The sequence below is a fragment of the Pezoporus wallicus genome, unplaced genomic scaffold (assembly GCF_028554395.1).
Source record: "Pezoporus wallicus isolate ANWC-B61680 ecotype Strahan unplaced genomic scaffold, APGP_CSIRO_Pwel_v1 contig_2025, whole genome shotgun sequence".
NCBI classification, from domain to species: Eukaryota; Metazoa; Chordata; class Aves; order Psittaciformes; family Psittacidae; genus Pezoporus; species Pezoporus wallicus.
Genome location: NW_026640253.1, coordinates 3,168,611 through 3,193,648, shown reverse-complemented (window position 1 = coordinate 3,193,648; position 25,038 = coordinate 3,168,611). Strand labels below are relative to the sequence as shown.

Here is a 25,038-nt window from a genome sequence, read left to right as displayed (position 1 = left end):
ACTGGTGGTTGTTGAGTACCAGCTGAGGAATTTGCACACTGTGCTTATCAAAACATGAGGCTCATAGTCACTCATGGTGTAAGTTGCCTCTTGGTTGGTAGATTGCAGGAACAGTGTTAGACTCTTTGCTAGACCACAGGTTGTGAACTTGTCGGATTTCTTTGAGATTAGGCTGACTTCCATGATAGGGTGAAATTGGGCTTGCATGCATGAATTCTGAATGTTGCTAATTCACAGCAATTGTAGCAGGAGGGTGGTGTCCATGTGGTCATTGAGGCACACTAGCTGGATAGATTGCTTTAGGCTAAAAGCTGTTAAAGCTTCTTGTCAGTGTTTATGGCCTGACAGATGGTGATTCCAAGCTGGTGTGCTTTTAAGGATTCGTAACAGCAGTAATGTACTGGAACTGTTTCCTAATGACTAAAATAATACAGTAAGTGTTCATTAACTTGCAGTCAATATCTTCCTCAAGTAGGGTACACAATTGTAGTTACCATGTGTGGGACAGAAAAGGTGCCAGCTAGCTTCAGCCTTCCTTACAGCTAATATAAAGCAACAGCACAGCTCCAGAACTGCACTACATGAATTTCTGATGTATTTGTCTGAAAAACACTACATAAAGTATTGCTTGTTTAGTTATAACATCAATATAGGTATTCAGTTGCAAATGGCTTGACCCTGCAAGTCAAAGCCAGAATCTTTAGTGCTAAAGATGAAGTGATTACTTAAAGCTAGTGAGCCAGCTCTTGTTTTAAGCGCCAGACCAAAACCATATAGACACATTTTTATTTTTTTTTATGCTGACTACTTTAAGTCTTGAATTGTTGCTGATGGTTGCAAGTTGCCCCTCTAGTATGTGTGATTTGATCCTAGTTAATGAAGTAACAGTGTTGGGCACTAGTGAAATTTAGAGGGCTTTTACAGTAAAGCTGACATGAATTGCATCTTAGCCAGTGGTACTGCCAGTTGTGAAGAACTGTAACTTAAATGGCCAGTTTGTAAAATACTGAGGTAAGAGTATGTGAACTTTATTTCATTGGCTGCTGGGACCACTGTTTCCCAATATGTGCCATTTATCTATTGCCAAAGCTAAACTGTTTTTATCCTCGGAGGTAAATTGCATGATACTGCAAAATAAGGAATGCAGTTACTCCCTGATGTCAATAACCTAATGCTAACCAGGTCATAAAAACAGTGAAAGGCTCTTTTTATGCTGAAGTACTTTGTGCCCACGTGGCAGCAGACAAGTGACATAGACACCACTGTCAGTTCTTTAGTATTTAATGTCTTAAGTAATTCTTCCGTATCTTGTAGTCTTGAGTGCAAAAAGTAGTGTGAGAAGCGTGCAGGCGCCACTGGCTACGGTCTGCTCTGCCGAAGGCCAGCTTGGGTATTGTGTGAGTTTTGGGGTTTTAGCATAGCAGAGCCTCATTTATAACATACCCGCGCTGAGGCAGGCACAGGACGCCGGAAATAACCGTCCGAAGGCATAAATCGAACGTTGCGTTTGGGGTGGAGCTTTTAACAGCTGTGTTTCATGCCGCCATTTTCCCAGCTGACTCCTGGCGGCAGTGCTGCGGCCGCTCCTGCGCTCAATCCAGCCACCGGCACCACTGAGGCTCCCGGCAGGCAGGCCGGGGCGGCGCCGTGCAGGTGCGGGAGGCGCTGGTGGCGGCCGCCCTCCAGAGCGCTCGGGGGAGCGGCGCTGGCCCGGCCGCCCCTCGCCACGGCAACGGCGTCCCGCGCTTCGAGGAGGCTGCTTCCGCTGACGTAGCCCGCCGGTGGGTCCCGCAGCCGTCACTCATGGCCGGGCGAGTGCGGCGGCCGTTGAGCGCGCGGGGGCGCCCGCTGCCGAGGCGAGGGCTGCGGTAGCGGCTGCTCTCGCGCCCCCTCAGAGCCCGCGCCGGCCCCGGCAGCGCGCGGCTGAGCGAGCCCTGGCGCGGTGCCGGGCGGCGCAGGCCGAGGGGCCCGGCGGGCTCCGCTGCCCTTCCCGCGGGCTCTTGGGGTTAAATACTGCCGGGGAGCGCCGCCGGGGTGTAAGAGGGCTGAGTGATGGCAACCGAGCTGCACGTACCCGCTGAACGAGGCTCCTGCGAGGGCTGCCCACCATGTCCCAATAAATGATTGTTCTATATAAAAAAAAAAACACCAAAACCCCGAGATAAATGAGGAAGTTTAGTGAAGACCAACTAATTTCTTAAATGTAAAATCTCTTTATATCCTCCCCCCCCCCCCTTTTTTTTTAACATCATTTTGTGGTAGATGATATTTTTTCTCAATGTTTTCCTAATTCTTGGCTGCTAATGAAGCAGTTACAGAAAAAAATGGTAAAGTTCGTGTTATAACATTTTAAAATGCTGTAAGGAGCCTCCTGTAGCAACATCCACGTTTAATGGCAGGAGATTTAAAAACAAACTAATCTGATTAAGTCTGAGGAAAAGAAACAGGAAATTGAGAGACAATTTCAGTTGAAAGGCAACAGAGGGAATTGAAAGAGGGAATTGCGTAGAGAGTTTATCCCTAAAATACAAAAATTACGAAGTCGTGCGAGAGTATCACTGCGAACTTCTGTATGAAACAAGCTGAGCAGCCTGGTCTAGTGGAAGGTGTCCCTGCCTGTGGCAGGGGGTGGTTGGAACTAGATGAGCTTTAAGGTCTCTTCCAACCCAAACCATTCTGTGTTTCTATGAAATGTATTGACACTTTACTGGAATTCCCAGTCCTGTGATCCTGGATGCTTCCCTTTGATTGGTGTCAGGGTGGCTGTTGCCTTCCTGCTGCCTCCCCAGCTCTCCCAGTCTTCATCCACTTTTGTCCTGCATCCTGCCTCATTACCCTCACCGCACTTGTCCAAAATGCAATTAGGTGTTTTCTTTGTAATCGCTGCTGTTGCCCTAGGTGTTTCCCATCAGTGTAGCCAAGTCACTGGTAATGTAGCTGCCTGACTGCTGATTTGTATACCTGTCTCTGTGGGGAAATCCAAACACTTTTTGTCACCCTCATCCTTCCCCTTCCTACCAAAAACCTTGAATGTAGTTTCACGTGTTATGCAAAAAGCCTAAATTAAAATGTACGGCAGTCCGCTTCTGCTCATTCAGTCACAGGTTTGGCCTATATGGTGATAAATCATTTCCCGGTATTGGGCTTTGTTTGCGCTGATTCTCTGTCCGCGGATGCTTTGGTCCTGGGTTGTGGTTTCTCTGTGTAAACAGTGTGGCTGTTGAAGACCTCAACTTCCTACTGCAGAAATTACATGTTTTTGCAGGTGCTGGTTTGTCTTAGCAACAGGAATTGCAAGAAACATTAGAGATGGAGCCAGCTGAGAAGCTGTGCTGCTCAAGTGACATTTGCCCCTGAAAGAAGGTTGATGAAGATGCACTGTCGAAAGTGAGCTGGTATAATAATCGCTGATATGATGTTTATTAGTTAAAGCACAGGTGCAATTACCACAGCAAATTCCTGAGGGGACCTCTAGTTTTGAAGTTACAATCGTTAAGTTTTAGCAATAGGTTTGGATTTGTCTGAGTGAATTCAATAAAGTTGATGGATATCCACCTATTTTTATTTGTTCCTAGACTGGGTCTGGGGTATGAAATACAATGCAGACTTTAGCATATGGTCTGTTTTCTCTAAAATATTTTAAATAGCAGTGACTTCAGGATGCAACACTTAGAAAAAAAATCCGTGTGAATTTCTGAGACATTCATCATTTTGTTTGCATTATAATAAAAATAATAAGAAGAAAAGACACTGCTTACTAGTCATTTTCACTGGAATCTGCCCTGAGACAGAATCCTGCAAGAGAATACACAGCCTTAAGATGACAGCTGCTGCTCTTCTGTGCTGGTGCTGGGGAAATCTGAAGGTTGTAGCTACAAGTTACACACTGCTGTTAGCAACGCCACCATGCCAAAGCAATCCCCAACTACATGGGGATTCGGCCCCAGGAGTTTCAGGAAGTGTGATTCCAGGGTAGATGACTCTTTATTTACTTTTTCTCTTCTGATGCAACTTGCAAAAGTTTCTCTTTGCAGGCTGTAATCTGATCAACATCTCTCAAAGTCTCAGAATCAAGGATAACACATGAACTGCAAAACTCTGTTTACCTTGGGGAGCTTCGGTTGGCAGGAGGAGCACTGTTCAGCTTGTGGGAACCTCAGGTTTGGTTTATAATTTGATCTGTGGTCATCTTGGCCGTCAAAATTTGATTACTGCAAAGTGCATTCTCTTCAATTTCTATAAAGATTGGCAGAAGATGCTCAGTTATGAAAGTAGCTTTCTAGCATGCATTGCTGAAATGATAGACATATCAGTTAGGCTTATTATTTGCTTTACCCGAAAACTATAAAATAATGAGGTGAAATTGTAAAAGCAGTCAGAGAACATAATAATTTTTAATGCGTGGTTTCAGTATTTCTAGCAGAAAATGCACAGCATGTGACAATTCAGGCTGGTAACAGCCTTGTAAGCAGATCAATAGATAGATTACTTCGGTTTTTACAAAAGTTGCAAGTACTACAGATAGATAGTGGGATTATGGTTTGTAAACCTTAAACCGCACTTTCTTGCACAACAATCTGCAAAAATACTCTTTTTGTTTTTTTTTTTTTTTGTAAAGCAGGTCTGTGGTTTTCATCTGCAAGGAACTTCCTCTTTCTTCATGAGGACTAAACAAATGTAGTTTTTGAGAACATGCATCCTGCTGTTGCCTTCTAGTTTGTGCTGGAGTGATCAAGTGTTTTATTAAGTGAAGGGGTTGTCAAGAGCTGTTTTGTGACTCTTCATGTTTTCGATGTCAAACCTCAGCCAACAGAAAAGGGGATCCTGGATCTGTTGAGGAATTGTTTGGTGTGCAAATGGGACCTGCAGAATAGAGACCCCAGGATGCTACCTTTCCTTCATTCCTTCTATAAGGTCTGTCTTCTGGATTTGATTCAGGGCTATAGCTGTATTCCCACTGACTATGAAGGCTGGTATGAAGGTAATATTTAAGAATCTCTGGCTTGTGCTTATTGTATTACAGTATTATAAAACCAGATGAATTGAGAAGTGCTTTTTTGTAGCTCATTCCTTTACAGCACTACTTTGAAAGAATAAACTAGGAAAGTCAAGATTGTACAAGCAGAGGGTGGATTTAGAACAAGCTTCCTTCATTATGTTTTTCATCCAACAGCCGCAATGTTCTGAAGAGAAATGACACAAGCAACATTCAACATTTTTCCAGAGTAGACTAGATTTCAGTTACTAAGTGTGACATTATGAGTATTTGTATTGCTTTAGCTTAATAAATGAATAAATTCTACAAGGTAGTTTCTATGCTACATCTTTATCCAATTTTTTTGACATGTTAGATCTTTTTATGTTACCAGTTTTGGTGATGGTTTTACTCTTCCTTTTCTTCCCCTTCAGCACTCTCCCAACACCAACACAAACCCATCCATTTTTTTCTTCCTAACAGAGGTCATAATAATTGTTATTAGAATACATACGCTGTGGTGCATAGGAACTCTTCCTTTTATCTCATTGTCAGCGTGGTTTCTCTCTATCTGAACCCTTCTGACTGTAGGGTATACTGTAACTCACCCTAACAAACTGAGTAAACTAGTGAGGACAAAAAGCGTTTTGTTGCTGTGGCTTTTGAAATCCTGAAGTTATTTGTACAGTTTTTGGTAGCGATGTTAAGAGAAAATATCTAACTTTCTTTTGGAATAAAACAGGACTTAGATGACAGCATACAGTAATATTAACTGAATGAGTCTTAATTGCCATGGGGAAGCATTCCAGGCTCGTTACTAATTCATAAGAAGAGCAAAGGCATGTAGATTACTTGTATTTTTACAGGCTTTGAACTTTAGATGAATAAGAGGCCTCATTTATTATCTCCTCCACAGCAGATTTTAGAAACATGTAGGAAAAGAAGATACCTTCCCTGAGGTGATGGTAATCTGAATTGATGAGGTAACATAAGCTAGACAAGTTCAGGTTTAAGAACAAATGGAAACAGTGTTAAGAGATCACTGTTGAAAGGCTGGCAAAACACAAAAGATAAAGGAAAAAGGAATAACTTAATAACAAAGGAGAAAGGGTATTCATGCTTAGGGTACAGAAATAAAAAAGGTACAGAAGTAGGAGACAAAGAGAGCTAAGTCATCTCAAGTGAAAGTCCCCTTAAAAATTTTAAGAGTGGGTTTAAAGTCTGGGGACCTACTTTATGATAAGATACTGTTGAGGACAACCACTCCATTACTTTTTATGTATCCTCATTTGACACCTAAACCGTTCCTCTCTCCTCTTTGTTTCTGTTTGCCAAGTGGAAAAGTGAATTTATATCATTTGGTGATCTTGGATGAAGTGCAGCTAGAGGTTCTCATGAGTTGTTAAATTCGGATCTTTCAACATTGGATATTTCTTCAAGCTCCTGAGTGGATCAGGAATTATTTGTCTGTAGCAAATTAGAACAAATACTAGGCTATTTCTGTATTCTTGAAGTTTATATTTACTTCTTGATTCTCTTGTACATAGGGGACTTCTATGGGAAAGAGCAAGATTAAAGAAAAGTAATGAACGGTGGTGACTAAGTAAATGAAGCGAGACACCAGGTGCGTAGACTCAGTTAATATATGATCAAGAAGAGCAGGAAACCCAAAACATCTGTGTCTTTTAAAGTCAATGAGGGAAACTGCAACCACTGTAGGTCAGCCAGGATAAATCTGAGATGTTGTGATGGTAGGCTGCTAAATCATAGAATTGTTAGGGTTGGATTGCTGAGTTATAGGCAGTACAGTACTAACTCAGTTTTCAGTGTTATCTTTAAGTATGATCACATGTAAGAGCCAATGATAAACTCTAAGGTGCTGCACCATTTTAGCTGAATAAACATGAAATACTGCCTGTAAGAAAAATGTGTTCACTGCTCACTGTGAATTCTTTAAGCAAAATATAAGAATGAAAAAAGTGAATATATTTTCAAGTGAAGTCAATCTGACATTTGCTGCAAAGACATACTTGAATTTGTGGGGTTTGGTATGATTTACTATAAATAGTACTGTACTAACTTAAAGCTCTTTTCTGGTTTACTGTTCTTGTATTAAGATTGCTGAGAAAATGGAGGTAAGCGATGCTGATATTTCATGAGGTTGATATTAGAAACTTACTTTTATACCTGTACGTGTTTAAAATGGCTCATGAATGAAAGATATGAGAAAGCTGAGGTCTTACGGAAAAGCTGCATATACTTCAGAATTTATTCAAAGCTGTGAAAACTGAGAGTTTGGAAGTTATATGACAGGAAAAAGATAATCTTTGTGATTTTGGCTCCCACATGTGCTTGTATGAAGGGAACTTTAAGATTCTTAGTCTTCTTTTTCTGCAGGCCAGTATCGCTTCCTTTTTTTTTATTTCCTCTCTTCATGTTAACAGAGAATTCACATTCTTCTCCTCAGATCTGTGTGTTGTTTGCTTCCAGCCTGTTTAGTACCTGGGAAGAAATAACTTTAAAGAGTGGGGCTGGGTAAAGAAAAAGGGTGAGGAGATTCCCCCATCTCCTGAGATGGAAATTTCTCAGATGAGGACTTTCCCAGTCATCTACATGTGTGAATTGCTACTCAGTACAATGTTGCAGCTTATCTGCTGGCTTGACTTCTGTGGTCTGGCTCTTTCTCGCTGAGTTCTGAACACATTCAAACCCAGAGTCATTCCGGTTCCTGTGCTTATCCCTCCTTTCTGAACTGGAGGTGTTTGCCAAAATAAATTACTTTTTATCTGCAAATCTTCCTCTCCATAAGCTGTTCAATCATGTAAATTGTTTTAGTTCTTTAAATATCACCAACTTATTAATTTCAAAACTAGCTGAATGAGGACCAGTGAAAGTGCATTGTTGTGGGAAGTTCATGTTTTTGGAAGACTGTCTCAGCTCAAGGCTTAAAAAAATAAAATCACAGGTAATCACTCCTCAGTCACAGTTTAGACCCCGAGAGCAAGGCAGATCAGGAAAGATGTGTTGTAACACCTTGCACGTTTCTGCTAACTGATACCAAGCCCTGGTATTATTTAGATTTTGTGACTGAACTGCGTAATTTTTTTTAACTGGTAAGTTGCACTTGGTATTTGTAAAACATGATTAGTAGATGCTCAGCTTTGTAAATTGCTTTAGGAAAAGATTTAATTGTATCATGGTGGTGTATTGAAATTGCATATTGAGCTATTTTTTTTTTTCTGAAATTCTATTTTTAAACAGACCTTTGCCGTTTTTTACTTCTTTAAATTAGGTAACAAAAATCATGGACAGTGACTGCAAAATTGCTGTCCATGTGCTGTGCATTAGTCAAGAACTGTCCATGCTTGCGTTATGTTAGCTTCCCGTGTTCAAGAGGGGGTGTGAGAACTGCACTTAAATGCCAAGAAATGCAGCAGGATTATATATCAGAGAAATGCAATTGATAAAACTGAGAGAAAAACAGACTTAAAGAGAACAAATGTGACTTCAGCTGTTGGCAGATGTCCATTTGCTGCATCTTATTTCCAGCTGAAAATACACAGTTTTTCTCAGCTTGTAAGGTGAGTGCTACATATAACCATGGATCCCTAGTTGTGAATGCTTGTTAGTGAGGCACATGTAAAACTCATTGGTCACACTTGCATTTGGTGGGTTCAAATATCTGCAAAGGGATTTATTTCAAGAAAAAGATTGTGCTCCTTTGGCTTTATGCTCATTTTCAGCATGTTTTTTTGGCATAAGTAGGATGGTGTCCTGGCTTAAGGAGACTCCAGATATCAACACACAGTGCCTTAACTTGTACTAAGTCTATATGAACACAACAAACCAACAAAACCCAACTGCACATCTACAGAGCTTTTTCAACCATACTTAGGCTCATGGTGGAGTACAATTTGGCTACCATTAACAGTTAGAACTGTTATATCTCCAGGACCCAAATAACCTTGTTTTGATGCTATCATATGAGGCAAGTGATGCAATGCATTGCATCGATTCATTCTGGGGAAGAATGTTAACTAGCTTTGATTAGATTTACGTAACACCAAATTCATGGTTTATTTCTAAAAAAGGAAGTAGAAAGGTAATTCTAAAGGAGGAAACTGCTCATGATTTATGTATTTAGTAATCTTAAAATGGATTTAAAGTTAATCAGCCCTTCTCACTCTGTTGTTCTGCTGCCAGATCCAAAAGGCAAGTGAAACAATGGGGGGTTTAGTTATATAAATATGAAGCTGTAGAGTGGGAGGTTGTCTTCAGAACTGTTTCTTATAACCTATAATTGGGTCTCCAAGGAAGTGTAAATTATGCCTGCAGCTTGAGCTGCAGCTAATGCTCTCTGAGAATAATTATTCTGATGGTTGTTGGAGGAAAAAGAGCAGAGGAGTAGGTGCAACATGTGGACAGCAAGTATAAATGTGGTGTGTATAATAGTTCCACTGTTTGTTTCTTTATGCTAATCAATTCTCATTATAAGAATAGATTAATTATCTGCATTGATTTATTTCTGAAACAACCAGTTTGAGGATTCTTTCTGTTTAAGCCTGACTAGACTGGAACACCTTAAAAAACCCCTACAAGCTGTGGCTTTTGATGTTCAGAAGGTTTTTGTACTCATACCATACTTGGTGGTGAGGTTACAGTTTGCGCTTTCAGAGATGATTGCTGCAAAATATCCACAACTCTGTCACTCACAAATTAGATTGCTACAACACGGGTGGAGTAAAACTTGAGAGCACTCAAATTTTATTTTTCTTGATTTGTGCTTCTACAAAGTAATACTCTGTATAAGGGTCACTACCTGGATATCTGCTTACTGTTCCCTGGGTCCAATGCAGTGTGGCTTAACTTTCATTAACAGAAGTGAAAGTTCAGTGGGATGTGAGAGATCTGATCTGTGGGGAACTGGGGCTTGAACAGTATATGGCAGAACCTTGTTGTTTTCCTGGAAGCTGATTTTGGATATACCAGCTGTGGAGTTGCAGACTAGGTACCTGTGTCTGACTACTGGATCCACTGCCTCTGAATTTCCATTTTCCCCAACCCACTGCCTAGTTATTATTGCTGATGGGAGTGTGAGAGTGGAAATAAACATATAAACATATGTCTTATAAAAAACAGCTGCAAACCAATTCAGCAAAGTAAACACCTGCTGCTGGAGCTTTTCAGGGTTCAGAGATGTGTGTATATAAACATAACACACACAGAGCTATTTCTGTATGCATGTCAGTTTCTGGTGCTGGTAGCTTTGGTGGTGGTGCTCGTGTTCATTATTAGCCTATTATGGATGGCAGTTAAAGGAGTAGTGGAACCCTGGAAGGATGTAGGTGTAGGACTATTCCTCCAAATCCCTCATGTGATGAAACTTCCTGGGAGTCTGTTCAATACAGTGTGGTCTTCACTGATTATTCAGTACTAGCTGATAACTCAAATACACTGAGATTAGCTTACATGTGGTTTATGCTGCATATAATTCTGAAATAGGATTTTATTCTGTTTATTACAATGAAATGGAGCTTAAATCCAATATTGTGACCCTTGCTAGCCTTTCTAAATTCATGGTAATCTCTTTAGCAGTGAAATGCGATGTCATAAATAATGATTTCAAATGATAAACAGCAGGGGGTAATGAACTTCTAAAAAATAATTTATGCAAATGTTCCTACCTCTTTCCTACCAATATAATTTCCATACAAAAATAGAGCATGTTAACAGCTGCTAGCTTTTTGCTGCTTGTAGAGGTTTTGATAGCAGGAATGGACTTCATTTGGGCATCATGATTGCACCATAGCTGAATTTGGCTCCTGATCTCTTAACATGTAAGCTGTTGTTTGAATCCTGTAATTGCATCTTGAATTGCTATTTAGAACCAGAAATTGCATCATTCTCATATGTATAAACAGAGAGTCTCTAGGGCTTCTGATTACTCTTCCCTTCACCCACTGTGTTATAATAATGATATATTTAAATGAGCTGTCTGCAAAATACACTATCTTAAAACAATCAACAATGCTGTTTAGAGGCAGTGGTAAGGTAGGAAGGCAACAAAAATATTTAGGGAATCATCTGCAAAATGTGCTGTGGGACAGAATAGCATTGTAAGACCTGCTGCTATCTGGAGCTGGAAAAGCTCTTTTCTTTCCTTACACTTGCTGCAGGTAATTCTGAAGACTGAGAGAGGACCAAGGCAAGAAGGAAGATGCTGCAATTCATTCCCACTATGGAATTTTTATTCCACCACTTCAGGAAAAATACAACGAAGGCAAATTAATGCAAGCCTGAGTGAATCTGAGAGGCAAGTGCAAAAAAAAGTGCACCTTATAGTGGCCCAGTACATCTTTCTGTGCTGCTGATTTGTCAGCATTTCTGGCTTAAAAAAGGGGAGCAGCCCCACATAGTCCAGGAAAGGTGTAGAGACTTCAATCAGCAGTACAGCAAAGCCTGAATCCAGGAAGTGTGCCGTGTGTGCTGGTCTGCTTAATAACCACCCACTCTCTGACACAAGTGACTCTGTGCGTAGCTCTCTGGCTTTATCCAGAGGACAGGTAAGGAGCTTTGAGGACATCATTGTCTTTATTGGTGATTTGCACTCTGAGCATGAGCATGGCATGGTGTGCTTGCTTTGTGTTGTTGACCTAGTTACTGCTTGTGGCTATTTGTAAAGGTGTATGTACGCTTTGCTTAATTTCAGGATAATTGCTTCACAATCCATTCTGTAGTGTATTTATTATGCCAAGGTATCATTAGATTCTTTTGGGAATTTATATTGAAAAAGGTTGGGAATTTCCAGGGAGCAGAGGTTTTTGTTAAATGGAAAACAATCAACTAAGAAGCCCAATTAGCTGAACAAGTATGATCTCCAAAGCTACCACATTCAGGGAATCCCTCTTTTAGCAAGATTCAAATCCATCTCCTGTGCTTTTAATAAAGTCTTAAATATAAAATTCAGTATTAGGACAGGTGAGAGGGTGCTTACTGATCAGTCCTCCTACAAGCAGAGGACTGCTTTCAATGCAATATTACCGTGGTGTCTCCATTATTTTTCCTATTAATTATTATGCTCTTTGTTTGGATTTTTTTTTTTAAGCTGAAGGCTATACATGTCTTATGTTCATTTCGGTTTGAAAGCTATTATAATTCACAGTTACTTAGCAGCCTTCCATTATCTGAAGTGGGCCTACAGGGATGCTGGAGAGGAACTCTTCATTAGGGACTATAATGACAGGACAAGGGAGAATGGGTTTAAAATTAAATGGGAAATTTAGGTTAGATATAAGGAAGAAGTTCTTTACTGTGAGGGTGGTGAGGCACTGGAATGGGTTGCCCAAAGATGTTGTGAATGCTCCATCCCTGGCAGCATTTAAGGCCAGGTTGGGCAGAGTTTAGGGTGACATGGCTTAGTGTGAGGTGTCCCTGCCCATGGCAGGGGGGTTGGAACGAGATAATCTTAAGGTCCTTTCCAACCCTAACTCTTCTATGATTCTATGATTCAATGATCTCTGCTGTTGTCAAATTAATGCATTCCTTATACAATGAATTTTATACTCCATTAGTTTGTAACAAATTAGCAGAATTTAAAGTTCACATGAACCTGCCTAAGGCCATGAACATTTCCATTAAATATCATTCAATTGGTATAATTTGATTTAACATTCTGCACTAACTGAGTAGTGTTAGAATGTAGTAGTAACTTTTTTACCTTATGTGGTATGCAGACAGAAGTTGTCATTGCTATGGCAAAGTCCTGAGCACTGCTTTTGTCTCCTGTAAGCACCTGTTCCCAGAAATATTTTGTGTAAGACTGTGTGCTCACCCATATGGCAAGTAGGCGAAGAAATAACTGAGTCATGCATTTCTTACTTCAGAATGTAACCTTTCAATAATTTACCCTTTGGTCAATTTGAAGTGTTATTATGTAGTCTCAGTATGGAGGATTTCTCTCTCTGTTAGGCAAATCAAGAATGGCACTGCTTGGGCAGTGCTGTTATGAGAGTAAGAAACTGGTTTGAAATCTCAAAGGGCTAGAGGCGATTCCCTGTAAAGTCAGTAGATGGTTTCCTATTGACTGCACTAGGAACTAGAGCATGTCCCATGAGACTTATTTGAGAAACTGCTTGCAAAGTAAGTATTTTGCTTGCTAGATTATCAGTCAGAATGTATCTGTCTTTTTATTTGTGCTGCTTTTATAACTGTATGGCTTTGTAAGGTGTTCACAGGGAAACTTGAGAACCGCTTTACCTTCTAGGAATTAACGCTATAATTCACTGGTGCTTGTAGTATGCTCCATTTACAAGAAGTAGGAGGGCACTGTCTGTATAACATGATTTGTCTTAGCTACTGTTTTTACATTTCTCTAGAGAACTGCACTGTTAATGGATTTCTAAAAGACATACATAACCATAATTTGGGAAATCATGGAGAGGTTTCCATGTGACTAATATAAAAGCATTGTATTGTCCTAGGATGTAACATATGAAGGTGATTAGCTACAAATACTGTAGGTAAATAAGACAACTTTTTCAGCTGTGCTCCTTATAATAAGGATGCAAAGTAGAGGAAGAGTTTAAAAGACTTCGACAGCTTTCTGCCATCATGGCATCTTTATCAGATGATTTTTTAGCCTCTTTGTACTCCTGTCACCAGAACACACTTAAACAAGACTCAAGTTACGTGCCCAGAAGATGAGCAAAGCTCTGGCAATTGCTTGCATTGTCCTTTCCCTTGGGGTGTCTTGTAGCTGAGTAGCACAGGCACCTGTTGATACTTCCTGTTCCCTCTCACATCTACATGAACACTCAGAGTTGTATGAAATGCACTGTTAAACAAGTGTGAGTAAGCCATAGTCTGCCACTTGGGCCCTCAAATCACAGATCTGTTGTAAATGTAAAATCTGTTGTAAATGTAAAATCTCAAAAAATAATAAACAATATACTTTTGCTTTTATAATGAGTTTTGAGCTAAAAAAGACATAAATGTCATGGAAGTGTTTTTTAGTAAGATGTCCTTTCAAAGGAGATGTAACAGAACTCAAAGCTTATGCAAAATATTCATGATGAAAGTGTATGCATTCAGATATCTGACTGCATAGTGCATTTGTCAGAAGAGATAGATAACGTAGGAACGGTTTGGGGCTTGTGTGTCTCTGGCAATGTAAAGTGCTGCTGTTAAAATAACAGTAGCCCAGGTCTGAAAATGGCAGCCATTGAGGGTTAGAACTGTGCACCTGGCCAGGGACTTCAGGAGCCGTGTCCCAAGGCAGAGGTAATACTAAGCACCTGTGAAACAAGAGTGTCTCCAATAACTGCCTAATGTGAAGTAATAGACATCTTAAGATTTAGTTAATCTACAGGCCACTCTCCTTATTTAAAAATAATTTTAATTAAGGAAAAGAGCATATTGAACAGTCCAGTAGAAAGCTGTGATTAATTTTGCTTTTAAAAATCTTACTTTAAATAAGTTTGTATCATTTTGCTGTGGAAAACACTGCTGTTAGTTATCATAAAGAGATCTCTTGACAAGGCGAACATAGCGCTGCAGTTCTGGTCTCAACAGAATGGAGAAATCTTAGATTAAAAAAAGACTTGATAAGATAAGGTACAAATGGACTGATACACCACTAGCATCTCTAAAGGACTGGATTCACATCTTCATCTACAGTAGCTTCAGAAATGTGGTCAGAAACATGCATATTCCTTTTTTTTTTAAAAAAGAAAAAAGTACTAGACCTTGTATAAAAATGTTAAGTCCTAGCCCAAGAATGAAATAGCCGTGCAAAAATGCAGGTATGCAGTTATGGACACCTTCCTCAACTGTTAGTTCTTAAGCTCTTAGCGCAGGCAAACACTAAGATTCACTCCACCTGTGCTCAGTGGCTACAGAAGGTGAAGCCAGATTTTGCTGCCATACTGCTTGATTTGCTTTGCTTCACTTTGCTTTAGGGGTGATCATGTTTTGTCACTTGTGGATTTGTTGTAATAGTTGGTTTGCAATTCTGACTTTTATTTATCAAACTTTTTAATTCTTTACCTTTACTCTAATTCATTGCTTTTGCCAGCAGCATGTTACTCCTCTTTCACTTCACTTGAATAGCATGCTGCACTGTAAAAGTAGTATGTGTGTATGTAAAACTGTGCAATGTGTGTTTTATGCTTTGATATACCTCTGGTCTAGAAGAACTGTAGCAAGTATTAGAAAGCACAAGTAGATCCGTAACAGTTTAAAGTGTGGCTCAGATTTTATCAAAGCTGTAAGCCCCTATGAATTCATGGGAATTTGGACATGCAGATATTGATAAATGATGAAATAAAGCAACTGGACTATAGTGTATTTCTAAGGATTTTGTTGCTTTGTTTTTCTTTCTATGTATTGAACTAGATATAGTGTCCTGGGTTCAGCAGTAGCAGTCATGTTTCTCCTTTGTGGCAGCTGGTGCAGTGCTGTGTTTTGATTTCCAGCCTGGGAGCAATGTTGGTGAAACCGATGTTTTTGGTTGTTGCTAAGTGATGTTTACCCTGACCAAGGACTTTGTGAGGTTCATGCTCTGCCAGGGAGGAGGGGAAGCTGTGAGGAAGCAGAGACAGGGTGCCTGACCCAGGCTAACCAAAGAGGTATTCCATACCACAGGACGTCATGCCTGGGGTGGGGGGTAACTGGGAGTTACCTGGAAGGACAGGGGCTTCCGGGTGGGACTCGTTTCTTGGCCGGTGGTATCGTATTCTCTTCCCTTGTTATTTTCTCTTATCATTGTTGTAGTTGGTGGTAGCGGTGGTGATTTGTGTTGTACATTGGTTGCTGCACTGTTCTTGTCTCAACCCGTGGGAGTTGCATCCTTTCGATCCTCCTCCCCATTCCTCCAGGAGCGGGGAAGGGGAGAGCCCCGGTGGTGGTGGTGGTGGGGGGCCTCGATTGTTGTCAGCCCGGCACCACTCACTGGGAGTGAGTGAACAAGTTGCCTGACTGGGTTTAAACCACGGCATATAGCTACATGTAACTTCTGGCTTGAAGAATGACTTATTTTCCTGGAACTGTGTGTCAGTGTGATGTAAAAAAGCCAGCAATACTGAAGGGTGGTTTATATAATTTCTGGGTTCACATGGCTTGTGTGCATTGTTTTATTTGTGTTGGTTTTGGTTTTTTCTAAAAATTTAGGTATCCTTTCTTGCCCTGTGTGCAAACAGACCTGCTTTGCAAGGGATGTAGTTGAAAATTTCTTTCTCAAGGACTTTCCCACTACTAATTCAGCTATGGCAAAGGTAAGTGAAAACCACTAAGTTGGATGCCTTGTGCATTGTGAAAACACTGCAAGATGAACACTGTTTGAAAACAGAGCAAACTTTGCATTGAACAACAGACTTTCCTACAGTTCACTTATGCAGCACTGTAATTACTTCACTCCTAGAGATGGACTTCTTTAGTACTTTTTTAACCTATATTTGAAGAATGAGTTTGACTATATATACTTTATTTTAAATCTATTAAAAATATTGATACTAGTGGTATAGGACCTGTGACAATCAATGTATCAGGAAGGTACTGAATTTCTTGGATTCTTTGTTGTTTCCTTTCTTGCCCTCAACACAAAGTCAACAGAAGCAGGCTATTGGCTGAACAGTTACACCAAGATTACCCATTAGATTCTGTGGGCAATTATAATTTTCTGATTGCCTGTTTTACTGATAAAAAAAGTCACACCTTATTTCAGTTTCCCATGGGGGAATGGATGTGAAGGGTAACTGAAAGGCATAGGTTACTACTTTGGCCTTATATTAACACTGTATATAGATTGATTTCCCTTCTGTTAAATATTCAGTTAACAGGCAGGACTATTCTCACAGTTTTTTAGTAGTTACAATTTTGGGTTATGAGAAAGGATGGAGAATGGTGTGTATTTCTGCCTCTTTTGTTACAAACCAGTATTATTTGCATAGTAAAACTGATTTGAGAATGTGATACTATTACATGTAGCTGGTAGTTGAAACGGGTAAAAGCTCGTCAAAACTATTCTGTAATCTGCTGACTACTTTATCCAAAGTGTGATTCAAAGCAAGGGAAGAATAACAAAGGAGTAGGGATACTGGACTTCACCTTCTGAATCAGCTTCTGGACCTCAGACTATCTCTTTTGCACTTTCGATTCCTGAGTAAACTGAATAACCAGCCACGCTGGATATTCAATTTCAGGGCCTTTTGGTGGAGGGAAACACTTCTTCCATAATGTAGGTCAGAGGATATGTCTTTCCACTCCTTTTAACTCCTGTAGGGGCAGCAACAAGTTTTGGGTCCATTCTGCCCGACACAGAGGGGTTGAGACTGCTTTAAATTGTGCAAGTAGTTTCCCAGTGGTATCATTGCAAAAACATATGGAAGGGATGTACTTCTTCCCTGTCAATCGTTTCTGTATTTTGTTTTCTTCCACTGTTAAAAAGAAGAGAATGGGTAACCTAATCCATGGAGTCCTCTGGGAAAGTTAAAAAATTAATGCAAGAAAAGCATGTTGACATCTTCAGGTGTAAGGTGCTTGGAGAGTGCAACATAACTTCATCTAAAACCTGAAAAGGTTTATTTACATTCACTCTTAAGAGTGAATAAGAATATTGATAAGATATTGCAAATGTTTAGAATGCACTTATACTGGGATTTCTTAATTACCATGAATCACATCATTTACCTTTCAGTGAGGATTTGTGTAGAAAGGAAATCAGATGGGAATATCTAATGTCTTCAAAAGCACTAGATTATTTTTCAAGCCTTCTTGAAAATGTTTTTCTTTTCTGTAGTCCCTTGGGATTCCTAAGAGCAGCCCGGTAAAGCAGATTTCTCACTGAAGTGTAGGAGTACCCTAGAGGGACACATGAACCTTCCTCATAGTTTTTGGCTTACTTCCTTTTTATTAACAGTCAAGTTGTGGAACCGTGAAACTTACTTACTGTCTTTTAAGCACCATCCCCATCCAGAAGCCAAGCCCTAGTTTACCATCAGTGGTATCAAAAGGAGAAGCACTAGCTCATCCAATTGAGACCAGCTGAACAGCCATAATTTTCTTAATTTACCTAATCTGTTCAAATGGGAATCTGTCAAGGCTTGTAACAAAGTGTTTGGAAGCAAGACGATTCTCAGAGTGTGAGATAGTGAAGCATAAATGATAGAATGTGCTATATACCAGCAGCAGAAGTTTCAAAAATATGCAGTTCAGAATCTCTTGCCCAAAAGCCCATTTCCATTTCATAAATAACGTAACTCTGGGAACACTGTGCTCTGGAACTTAAAAGTAATGTTAACACAGTACAGCACCAGTATAAATTCTAGTCAGATTGACACTGGAACAGTACAGGTAAACCTGTGATTAAGCAGTTTTGATTATTGCAGAAGGCAGAGCATCCCTCAACTTTTGACCTGTTCCCTAGGGTACGTTTTAAATTACACACGTCTTTTTATATACAAGCCTTGTTTCCCAAAAGAAATACCCTTGCATTTTGGTTATATAAGTTATGTTAGGCTTTTTGGTTTAAATTATTATGCATACCTTTGGAAAAACATTGTTGATAAGCAAATAGCTAATCCAGCAGAACAGCTTATACAAGTACTTCCCTGCCCTGACAATCAAATACATTTAAAACTTTGCTTTGTTGTCTTATTGTCAAGAATTGCCCCATCTCTTTAAAAAGATTGGGAATACTTTGAAACTCTTGAAAAATGCTATGAAATTCCAGCCCCACGGAAGGGAATGGTAAAATTTAATTTCAGCAGTACAAAAATTTTTCTTTTTGTGCTGCAGTGAATTAGAATTCCACTCACTTGCCTCTTGGAGTTTAGGTGGATATAGATGTTCTATTTAATGTTAAAGCCATCATTTAAAACTAAGACAACCAGCAAGGAGCTGTGATTGTTCTTTCCTCAGGCTTTCTATTCTCTGAGACACCACGAAGATTATTTTCACCAGGGCTTGCTTCAGGGTTTATGTACTGAGTGCATGCTGCTATGCCCTTCTCTTCATGTTTCCCATCTGGTATGCAATCATAAACGAACTGAAAGGCAGATAAGCTGATACCCAACAGAAAGGACACCTAGGAATTGATTTTATCATCTATTACTAGTTGCTTGAGTCACTCTGAGTAGTAGCAATATTCAGGAACTATGTATAAGTACAGTAGATATATTGTAACTCTATAGGAAATGTTTGAGTTCAATAAAGTGGTGGCAAAGCTTCTATGATTCTATGATGGTAAAATTGTATCACTATATTCAGTCTGCCCATTAGTGCCTATTTGTGGCTATGGTAAGTCAAAAACATAAAAGTTGGGAGTTTTCAAACAAGGGGTTTTAAGTCTAGTACAAATCCTTTTTAGAAGAAGTATACAGCTATCTTGAAATAAGATCAGTCTGGATATCAAAGATCAAATTACCCGCTTCATTTAGGTGCAGCTTTATTAATTTCTCCTTTAGTGACACTTACAGACAGCATGGTCTGTATATCAAAGGGCATTTCCTAAATTGTTGAATCAATAGAGATGATAGTTAATTAAGTTTTACAGTTCTTCTCATGTTCCCATGTCTTATATTTTCCAGTTCACCACGTGATATCAAGGTATAAATTGAGCTCATTTCTGGTCAGCTCCTTAGAGAATATGAACTAAGTTTTTCATTAATAGTATGTGGGTGTCCCCGTATTGTTTTCTAAATCGCCTTACCACTGGCATGCTTTATGTATTTTTTCTGACAGTTACACTGTATCAGAGTGGTTCATACAATGCTAAAGGAAATAGCTTTAGATTAAGCTCTAATTTTAAATAAAAAAATGTAGATTTACAGTAGCTCTGCTGAAGTAGCTCTGATATGCGTTCATCTAAATGAAAGCAGAAGTAGCTTCTATAGATTTTTAAATTAAATAATAAATAATATAAACAATAATAATAAATAATATAAACTAATAGATAATAAAATAATTACTAACAGAAAAATAGTAATTAGTAAGAGACAAATTAATGACAAAGAAATGATATAGTAAAATGCTTTTGGATAATGTGATTAAAAAGGAAATGGTAGTTAGATCAGAACCATTTTTCATGGGATATATTTGACTAACATTTCACATATTTACTTGGTAACCTAGATTATCTATTCTAAGGTAGAAATTATCTATCTAAATATATATACATATATATATAAAAGTAAAGCGTACACTCATTTGATGTGTTAAAGCTATCAGTAAGTAGTACACTAACAGAAAGTGATTACAAAGCATACCACTCATTTTCAAAAGTAACTTTGAACCTAACCATCCTTAACTGAAATCAGACAAGTTTTATTTCTGCTTCATGGCTTTTCAATTGACAAGAAACAAGTCATTATGATTATTTTTTCTGACATCACATGTAACATGGACCCTAGAATTTTGCTGAATAATTCAAGCATAATTATACTGGATTGTGCTAGAGCACAGAAGGACAACCAATTTAAGAACTTCAAGCCTTAATTTTATCCTGTTCCCTTTTACAATAACCAGACTCTTAAAATCTTCTTTGACTTGCATTAATCTGAGGAAGACCCTCAGCAAGCTTACCAACGACACTAAATTATGTGGTTCGGTTGATACACTGAAGGGAAGGGATGCTGTCCAGAGGGACCTTGACACACTTGTGAGGTGGGCCAGTGCCAACCCCATGAAGTTCAACCAAGCCAAGTGCAAGGTCCTGCACCTGCATCGAGGCAATCCCAGGCACAGCTACAGGTTGGGCAAAGAAGAGATTCAGAGCAGCCCTGCAGAGAAGGACTTGGGGGTGTTGGTCGATGAGAAAATGAACATGAGTCGGCTTCAGTATGTGCTCGCAGCCCAGAAAGCCAACCATATCCTAGGCTGCATCAAAAGGAACATGACCAGCAGGTCGAAGGAGGTGATCCTGCCCCTTTACTCTGCTCTCATGAGACCTCACTTGGAGTATTGTGTGCAGTTCTGGTGTCCTCAGCATAAAAAGGACATGGAACTGTTAGACCAAGGCCAGAGGAGGGCCACGAGGATGATCAGGGGACTGGAGCACCTCCCATATGAAGACAGGCTGAGAAAGTTGGGGCTGTTCAGCCTGGAGAAGAGAAGGCTGTGTGGAGACCTCATAGCAGCCTTCCAGTATCTGAAGGGGGTCTATAGGGATGCTGGAGAGGGACTTTTTATCAGTGACTGTAGAGATAGGACAAGGGTTAGTGAGTTCAAACTTAAACAGGGGAAGTTCAGGTTAGGTATAAAGAAGAAGTTCTTTACTGTGAGGGTGGCGAGGCACTGGAACAGGCTGCTCAAGGAAGTTGTGGGTGCTCTATCCCTGGCAGTGTTCAAGGCCAGGTTGGACACAGTCTTGGGTGACACGGTCTAGTGTGTGGTGTCCCTGCCCATGGCAGGGGGGTTGAAACTTAATGATCTTAAGGTCCTTTGCAACCATAACTGTTCTGTGATTCTATGTTTCTATTAAGTTTGTATGCCTGATTTGTAATCCTTGAATGTAACTGCTCTTTTGTCCTTAGAGCTGCTCCACATGTAAAGAGAAGAGACCTGCTCACAGTCTCTGTACAAGCTGCAATAAATGGTTGTGCAGCTCATGTACAGAGGAACACAGACATAGCAGGGAAACTGGAGTCCGCTTCCTGTCCGTATCCCTGAAGGGCTGCACAGGTACTGAAGATGCACCTTGAAATTTTGTTTCTTCTCATATCAGTTATTCAGTTGAAAAAGGGGCAGTTGCAGGCTCTGTGTCATAGATACCATGCTTTTTGCATGTGACTCGGAAGGATATGTATATGTTGATGGAGATTATGTGATTTTTCTGCAACTTCAGGGCCATTGCCACAATCAGCATTCCACAGTATTTAAAAAGTTTTGCATATATGTGTTTCCACATGCCTTTTATGTCTGCAGAGTGATGGACTATGGTTTGGTAGGCTACAAAAGCAACAGGCATTGCCTGTCAGTACTTCTTGTCCTCTTTTGAGTAAATTCCTTGAGAAAACTACGGTAAGACAATTCCTGTGCAAATGGACAAGGTATAGGAGGGAGTGTAACAAACAGTGAAAGGCTGTGATCACTATAGGATGTTCTTTTTCTAAGCCTGGAGTGAAAAACATGTTTCCTAAGCATGACCACTATATTGACATCAGCAGGCACAAATGAAGCCCCCTGTCAAATATGTCTCATCCCTATAAAATTATAAGCCACACGAAAGATTATGATTTTCTGTTACTGCTTATTATTTTCTTTAGTTATATGCCCCTAATCTGCTGAGGAGTATGCCAACCTAAACTTATATAAGGATTTTTAATCTAAAATAAGAGTTTTTCAATTTTATACAATTAGTTAAGTTTACACTTTGCTCACATATGACATTATTTGTGCTATAGGGTTTGTGCTACACTATCATTCCTCATAAGGAAGATGGAGGACAGAACAACTAATAAACACAGTTGTAGCCTACTGATTATGCTTCTTTATATTATTTTTTTCTTTAGGATTTTGCTTGTAGAAGCCTGTATGTTGCCATAGATGGAGTTCTTTTAAGTCCTTGGTGTTCATATCAAACAGTTTGAGGCACTTGAGACATGATGTGCTGTTACCAAAGTGTAAACAAAGAAAAAGGTCTGTAAGAATAGCAATAACAACAAAGCACAGATGACATTTAAAATTTTTTATGGGTGCTTTCTAGAGAATAATATAAACTCAAGTTCCCCCAAGTCCTCCATCAAATGCACTGATTGGGTGGACAAATATGTTTTCTTTTCAAGTTGGTCGCAAGATAAGGTCTGGTTTTGAGGCTCTAACTGTTAGTAATTTCACTTTGATTACCAGCTCATATTGTTAACAAATAATGGTAAGAAAATATACCTGTGGCTTAGTTGTGGGTTTGTGTGTGCTGTATAAAGAGAAAGTTGCACGCACACAAACTGCTTTCTCATTTAGCCTCTCCCCCCCTCCCCCCAAATGCATTGAATCCTGCCTATTCCTTTTACTTTTGATAAACAATTCCTTCCTTGACTGGCAGAACTAAAAGAGCCTGGCTTCCCTGAGACCCCTTTCTTACTTTTTCCTTTGTGGCACCTGTGCTCTGTGTAACACATCTGATCACCCCCTTGCCACGCAAGGCCTGCAGCTCTGTCACAGTTCCCCATCCATTTGCTCTGCAAATCCTCTTGCTTCTGGCCATCTGCTGCCCACTGGGTGAGACCCAGCTCACACAGCTGAATGTCTGAGCTCACTGTCAGGCAGCACCTTTAGCCTGGTGATTCCTGAGGTTATGGTGCAGAGCAGAGTGCCAAGTTCTTGTGATTTGTTGAGACCTTTAGCCTTCATTCAAATTTATATTTAGAAATTGAGAGTGTGGGGAGGAGCAGGACTAGGCTAGCGCAGAAAAATGCCATATTGTAAAAAAAGAAAACAGTTTTTAAGTATCCTGATTTCTTTTTCCTACTGATTCATCCTTTGATGAGTCTGTAGTAAAGGCCCACAAAATGAATACTACTGGTAGGGGATTCACTGTGAGGTGTCATTGTTACTGGAAATGGCTTCATTCTTGTTTGGAAACAGCTGTATTTTATTCACCTCCATTGTGTTCTGTAGCATCTGATAGCTTGGGGAAGGTTGTGCTGGTTAGAAGATTTCAGCATTTTGAACATGCTTATTGAGAACCAGAATGAGGAGTTATGGGCATGGTCTGTGTCACAGTTCAGTTAAAAACTGCTACTGAACTCCTACATCTAAAGCCAGATCTTATTTTGTAAGCATAAAACCAGACAAATAGCACAAACTGGACATCACTTTGATCTCTTCCCACCTTCCCCAATTCCCCACTAATATTTAGGTCTTGTATAGTTGCTCTAGTGTATTCTTCCTAGATGAACCGCTTCTGGAGGTACTATCAAAAAATTCCAGTTCTCTTGTGCCAGACTATTACTGCTGGTTATGAATATGAAGAGATGCTAAAATGTGGTTCACACATGAGTTAAACTGCACTATTTACATGTTTTCAGACACCGATTTTTCCTGACAGTTTGTGTTTGTTTGCGTTTGTTTTGTTTTTATTTTTTTTGGTTGTTCTTTTTTTTTATTTTGTTTTGTTTTGTTTTTTAAAGACAACCGAAAAAAACTTCCTGAAAACTTTCTGTATCGGTGACCACAAGATGCAAAAATAGTGAAATCTGCTTTTGGAGTGAATTTGCTGAGCACTGAGGTGTTGAGAGCATGTGCCAGAGTTTTATGACAGATTAAGCTGCAGCCTTGGAGGAATAAGCTCTGCATTAGCGGTAGGAATTAGTGAACTGTGTTAATTTCAAAGTTCTGCAGAGCAATGAAGCTGCTTGAAGTCATAAACCCAGAACTTCTTCCTTTAGTCCAAACTTTTTTAAAAGGACATTCAGTATTAGTACAGACTCTTTCCTTGTTAAGTGGAAATTTGTGCTTTGCAACTGAGTAGAAACAATCCTTTTGCCAAAACTTTGTCAGAAGTAAATGATCTGGTGCTGACATACCAGCTATTTATAGGCTAGTGCACAAAATAAATATTTTTTTCTTTTCTATACTATCTTTTTCAGTCTCTCAAGGTTGAGTATGAACTCATCAAATCAAAGTTTGAGTCACTGCAAATTATACAAGGTGAGGGAGGACTCTATTAGCCAAGATGTGATTGCTTTTCCAAAGTTTACATCAACTGATCATAGGAACAGGGATTTCAAACTTTCTGTCAGATATTCAAGAGATCCACCTGAGATAAAGAAAATACTGTTGAAGATGGTGACTCAAATGATATTAATTCAGAATTTAGGACTACTGAATTTTTCCTGTTCTTCAGTGAGATTCTTTTAAAGACATTAACAGGGATAGCTGTGGTCAAAATATCTGCTATTAAAAGCAGTCTTGTGCCTTTGTTTAGCATCTGATTGGTAAGAATTCAGCTTATTTTAAAGCTGAAGAGTGTAGCACTGGGCTGAGTATAAATTAGGTTGAGAAAACCATGACTTAGTTGCAGTTCTCACTGATATGTCAATTGAATCGGGGAATTACACGTGGCAGAGGCT

At 39.6% G+C, this 25,038-nt stretch overlaps 1 protein-coding gene across 1 annotated transcript in view; it reads left to right on the top strand.

Moving 5' to 3' along the window:
• Positions 1-4,731: 4,731 nt before the first annotated feature.
• TRIM66 (tripartite motif containing 66) overlaps positions 4,732-25,038 on the top strand; it is a gene marked incomplete at its 5' end in the record, with an annotated part of 51,821 nt that continues 31,514 nt past the window's right edge. Inside the window, 3 exons of the mRNA XM_057418218.1 lie at positions 4,732-4,981; positions 16,142-16,245; positions 21,502-21,649. Of these exons, the coding sequence (XP_057274201.1) occupies positions 4,732-4,981; positions 16,142-16,245; positions 21,502-21,649 (502 nt within the window). The remainder of the gene's footprint in view (positions 4,982-16,141; positions 16,246-21,501; positions 21,650-25,038) is intronic.